Below are 5,670 nucleotides of genomic sequence, written 5' to 3' on the forward strand. Positions count from 1 at the left end.
ATTAAAAAGAGTAAATCAAATCTCCCATGAGATTGATTTTTTTTTTTTTCAGTTCAGTGTTTATGATGATTTTTGGATGGTCTGTTTCTCGTGCCCTATTTTTCACTGTTTTCCCATATTAATTCATGCACACGCTACAGCTTGAATAACTGAATGGGCAAAGACCCCAGTTTGGTACCAGGGTCCTTATGTGATAAGCACTGTAAGAGGCTTTCATAAGTAAAGCAGGTGGGTGGATTAACAGATGGCTTCACAAGAAAAAAGGCAACACACATGAAAATATGCCTGTTTTGTACAACAGGCATAAAACAGAAGTCAGGTTTCTGCATCTGAATGTTTATGACTGCTAGAGGCAAGCAAATAGTTGTAACAACTGTGGGAGGAGGCAGGCTAAACCAAACAGTAGCTTTCCAGGCTAGCGTGATGTCCCTGTCATTTTAGAAAGTTTCTGAGGAATAATTTGGTAGTCAGGGATTCCCACAGTTAGAAAGCAGAAACAGATTACTAACAGAGCAACCTGAGTAACTGGGTGAAGATAAGACATGAAAGATGTGAAGGTAAGGATTAATAGCCTCACTTTGACATGGAGTAAGGAAGACCCATCAGAGTCATTAAAAAGAGGGTGATGCAGTCATACCAAGATATTGTAAGACAATTTAAAAAAAATGTTTTTGAATGTACTTGGTGAGGAGATTAAAAGGTTAGGAAGGTAAGAAATGCACAGTGTTTGTGTTCTGTTCCTTTGAACAAAGAAGCCAGACAAAACTAAAGGTCTAGTAGATTATTTCACTTACAAAGAAAGATGATGCAAGTCATTATGTAGTTTTGTTCAATTTCCATTCATTGAAAATATGGCACAAAGTCTTGATTTCTTGAGCAAAAGCTGATCAGAAAACCAGCAGCAGTCTCCATGCTTTAATTCCTACATTTCCCTACCTGTCTCTGATTAAAAGAAAAAAATTCCCTTACAGCTGTCATTGAGACCCCCATTCTGGTATTATTCAAGCTGAGGCTTCCTGTTTTTCCAGTGGGAACTTCCATCTCAGACTGAGGGCAATTTCAGCTGGAGCTGCTGCTTCCTGCAGTTTTGCTGGAGCTGGGTCTGCAGCCCCCACGTAGCCCTGGCCCCAGCCCACCTCTGTACAGGGCGGAAAGATGGGCTTCACTCTCTCATGAGGGGACAGCTGCATGACATTAAACCCATTAGTTTCAATGTAATGTAATCCAATTTATAAATTAAGCTGGCCTTAAAAAAAATTTAATGTTGAAGATATTGACAGCAGGAGGATTTTTTTTTTTCTTTCTTTTGTTGAATATCTGCATCTATTCTCTTTTCCCTTCCCAAGATACATTTCTGGTATCCTTGTCACCTTTGCTACCTGATTCTTGACTAATAAATGTAACAGTAATGTATATTTGATTTTGTTGTTGTTTCACAGCTGCTTTAACATTCAAGTGCCTGGGAGACCAGTGGCCTGTGTACTGCAGGGTGATAAGAGAGAAGAATCTCTGTCAAGACATGAGGTGGTATCAACGGTGCTGTGAGACGTGCAGGGACTTTTACGCGCAAAAAATGCAACAAAAGAGTTGACCTCTGTCAGGCTGGCTGGCTCTCGGCTCCTTGCAATCTTATTATTTATAAACACACACACATACACACACACACACACACACGCGCGCAATGCTTCTTCAGACCAAATATTATCAGATTACATATAATTTAATCAAATTAATTTATTTTTGCCTGCCAGACATCCTTAATTGTTTTGGTTAGACAGCCAACTTGTTTTATTCTCTGACTTTTTCATAATTAATTTTTATATGTACAATTTCGGATACATTTATCAGAATTTTTAAAAAATAGTAACTAGTATTTTAAATGTTTATTTTCAGTAGGATCATCTCTCTGTTGCCAAAAAAAGTCATGTTATCTTGAATTTATTTTAATTTAGTTGAATAGTTTTGTTGTATATGGAAATAAAGCCCTTTTTAATTTTATTATATTTTTGGCATACAGAGTCAGAATGATTTTGTGTATTTTGCAACAGATCTTGAGATGAGTGAGCTAACATTATTGAACAAGTTATTACAGAATGTATTGTGAAATCAGTTCATTTGATTTAGAAACATACTGAAGGGGATAATCTACTGTAACTTATATTATAAACAAGAAAATTAAAATAGCTAAGTAGGGATTTTGATCATTCTCATGGACACGTACTTGAACACAAGTATTGAATCAATGAAACACTGTAGAGATTTACACTGAATCACTGTTGCACTGTTTGAGGTAGTGTAGAGAAATGCAGTCCTAGAACTTGTACCATCCTATGAATCCACGTCTGTACTGTTTTAACATGTCACTTGATTTTAAACGTTTTGAAACAAAAAACCCATGCCCCTCTATACCTTTGTGTGTCCTCTTGCAGATTTATGAATGGAAGAGTCCTTCCTCCTGCCACTTGTATGAATTAATCTGTTAAACATTTTCAGTTCTCTGTTGACAATTTAGAAAATAGCTTTGTAATACTACTTCAGTTTTATCTTTGTTTTATGAAAAGTCTTTATAAAAATAAAATGTTTTACAGTTTTGTGAAACGTAATGAAACAGCTAAAATTTTCCTTATGAGAAAATATTGTACATGATTCACATGATTCTTACATTTTCAATAAAAAGTAAAGCTTCTTTCGTTATTTGCATTTTTCCTCTTTTGGGCATCCATGTCTGGTAGTGAATCCATCAGGTCCTGCGTCGCAGCAAGTACAGCTGCAGTAGTCCTTACAACAAATGCCTCCTGCCTCTTGACTTAAGCAACTGTCTGCAGCTGCAGACAGACATGCCACTCTCTGAGGTTTAATATATGGGGAGTCGGGTATAACAGAGTGATATTCAGTGGAGGAGAAGTTATTTATCACAAGTGAGTCCTGTAACCACTGAACTTGGCAAGAAGAGAGCGGTAGGTCCTCTGCCTCCATTTTGTGATGCAAGCCTTTAGGCATGGTCTGAAAATAGGTAGAAGAGCAAAGCCTGAAGGAAAGGGAGCCAGAGAAATGAGTCTGAAAGGCACCATATTTTCTACTCAAGTGAAAAGGTAATGCATTTTTTGTTGGAGTGATTGTTCCTTTTAATTCTCTGCAAGGAGTCTACTGTTAGAGATGTGATGTACATCATCATACCACACAATTTAATAAACTGAGGCCCCCAGTCAGGACTGTGATTCTGTCCAGGAAGAATGCTTAGCTGCAATATTGACTCCCATTGAATTAATGTATGTGCTTTCAAATAGCTGCACTGTCAAAATCTTTGGATTGGCATCTTACTGCTATGCATTCAAAAGCTGCAATTTAGTGATGTACTAATGTATGATTTTAAAATTAGTATCATATGGTTATAAAAAGTAAAGAAGGAAAGGAAAATAACTCTGACGTTATGGACTGTGATACTTTATTTTGTATAATCAAAAAGTTTCAATGAACAGAAAATTCAGTTGCTCTTGGGCATAACTCCTCAGTGTCATAGACACACATTTGAAAGTCTAAGAGAATTATTGTAGTTGTCAGGCAAAAGAAACAGTCATTATTTTAAATTTTCCTCATACTTAGTACTCAGTCCTGCTAATACTCCTGCACTCGCTTGAATCACAACTAAAAATCAAGTGAAAGGAAAGATGTCTCCAGACTGAGCCAGAGAACAGTCTTTTATCAGCCAGTGATGTCATCAGCACAATTTTGAATGCTTATGCTCTGCTCTTTCTGAACATTCCACTAACAAGAATGTCATCTTTACCTCAAAATGGAAAAGTATATTTTAACTCTGCCTGTATCAGTTGAAAACAGATGAGTGCTGAAATGTCTCATGCTGAAATCGTGCTCCCATTACCCTTATACAACATCATAAAATGGAAAGGACTTTTGAATGGCAACCAGGGATGAAAAGTTGCACAGTAAAATTATGTTCTTTTTAAATGTAATGAGTGAAATCAGGATGTTATAACACTGATAGCTCTGGCTCTGATTCCTTCAGTATCTGTAGTACAAAACTATTAATTAGGCATGTGTAAATAATTTTGAAAAGTTTTGTGTCTATGCAGCAAAAAGTCTCTGCCTTCTCTGCATGAATTTGTAAATTTTACTACTTCAATATACTCATCATCATTTAGAGAAGCAGCACTGACCAAAGTACCTGTTTTGTCAGAAAATTATAAGAATGTTTTGAGAATGTGTCCAGCCTGTGGCCGGAGCCCCAGCACACTGTTTTGTTCTGGAGAATGTGGTTAAGGTTTGGGGTTTGGGGTTTTTTTAATTCAGTTTTCATTGTCACCTTCAGTGACAGAGAAGCAGCCATTTGCTTATTCTAAAAATATATTAAAAATGGAAAGCCTGTCTGCATGAGATCAATGAAGGTCCTAAAGCCTAACAAGACAATTGTAATCAGAAAATTAAGAGCATTCAGAAAGAATTTTAAGACTCTACAGAAAGGATGCTCAAGCTAATAGTAATAGGAACTTGAAATACCTCAAAAGCAGGAAGCCAGCTAGGGAGTCAGTGGGACCACCTGATAACATAAGTGTGAAACGGAGACTCGGGGATGATAGAGCTATGAAAGGGAAATTCAGTGAATTATTTGTGTTGGTCTTTCCAGCTGTGAAATGGAAAGGGGGTTCTCGCAGCTTGCACATTCCTCATAGCAGAGATGTCAGAGAAGCTGGATCAAGTTGAAGAAAATATACATGAATGTAAGACCGAATACGTATGTTCGATACTAACAGGTATTTACGGTGGCAGTCACGTGAGATTCCTGGAAGAACAAAATTGGGAAATTACTGTACTGCTTGCCATGGCGCGTAAGTTGTTTTTCCAAAGAGCAACTCTGCCAGAGGACTGGCAGATTGCCGTGTAATTCCTGCGTGTGGAAAAGGGGATCTTTAGGGGATCCTTTGAACTACAGCCTATGGAATCTTGAGTTCCTTTTCTGGTGCCCTAATAGCCAATAAAAAAGATTAAGATCCCTGAGCACCTGGATAAGCATGGGCGTTGGGAGAGAGTCATCATGGCTTCAGTTGTGTCCTGAGGAAAGACAATCGGCTGGACACAGAAGGTCCCAGCAAGGTTCCATGTTACAGGATATTCAAGAAACTATATTCACGCAACAATCTTTATGGCTTGAAAGCTGGTTCATATAATCATTAAGGTTGGAAAAGACCTCTAAGATCATCAAGTCCAACCATCAACCCAACACCACCATGCCCACTAAACCATATCCTGAATTGCCACATCTATACGTCTTTTGAACACTTCCAGTGATGGTGACTCCACCATCTCCCTGGGCAGCCTATTCCAATGCTTGACCACTCTGCCAGTAAAGAAACTTTTCCTAATATCTAGTCTAAACCTCCCCTGGCACAACTTGAGGCCATTTCCTCTCGTTCTATCGCTAGTTACTTGGGAGAAGAAACCAACACCCACCTCGCCACAACCCCCTTTCAGGTAGTTGGAGAGAGAGGTAAGGTCTCCCCTCAGCCTCCTCTTCTCCAGACTGAACAGCCCCAGTTCCCTCAGCTGCTCCTCAGAAGACTTGTTCTCCAGACCCCTCATCAGCTTCATTGCCCTTCTCTGAACACACTCCAGCACCCCAATGTCCTTTCTTGTCGTGAGGGGCCCAAAACTGAA

General features: G+C 38.6%; 1 protein-coding gene across 1 annotated transcript in view; it reads left to right on the top strand.

The window, feature by feature from the left end:
* LOC104623759 (A disintegrin and metalloproteinase with thrombospondin motifs 19-like) overlaps positions 1 to 2,122 on the top strand; it is a 26,838-nt gene extending 24,716 nt beyond the window's left edge. Inside the window, exon 4 of the mRNA XM_010290939.1 lies at positions 1,440 to 2,122. Coding sequence (XP_010289241.1) covers positions 1,440 to 1,591 — 152 coding nt within the window. The 3' untranslated portion in view covers positions 1,592 to 2,122. The remainder of the gene's footprint in view (positions 1 to 1,439) is intronic.
* Positions 2,123 to 5,670: the final 3,548 nt, after the last annotated feature.

Source organism: Phaethon lepturus, unplaced genomic scaffold (assembly GCF_000687285.1).
Source record: "Phaethon lepturus isolate BGI_N335 unplaced genomic scaffold, ASM68728v1 scaffold410, whole genome shotgun sequence".
In the NCBI taxonomy this organism is placed as follows: domain Eukaryota; kingdom Metazoa; phylum Chordata; class Aves; order Phaethontiformes; family Phaethontidae; genus Phaethon; species Phaethon lepturus.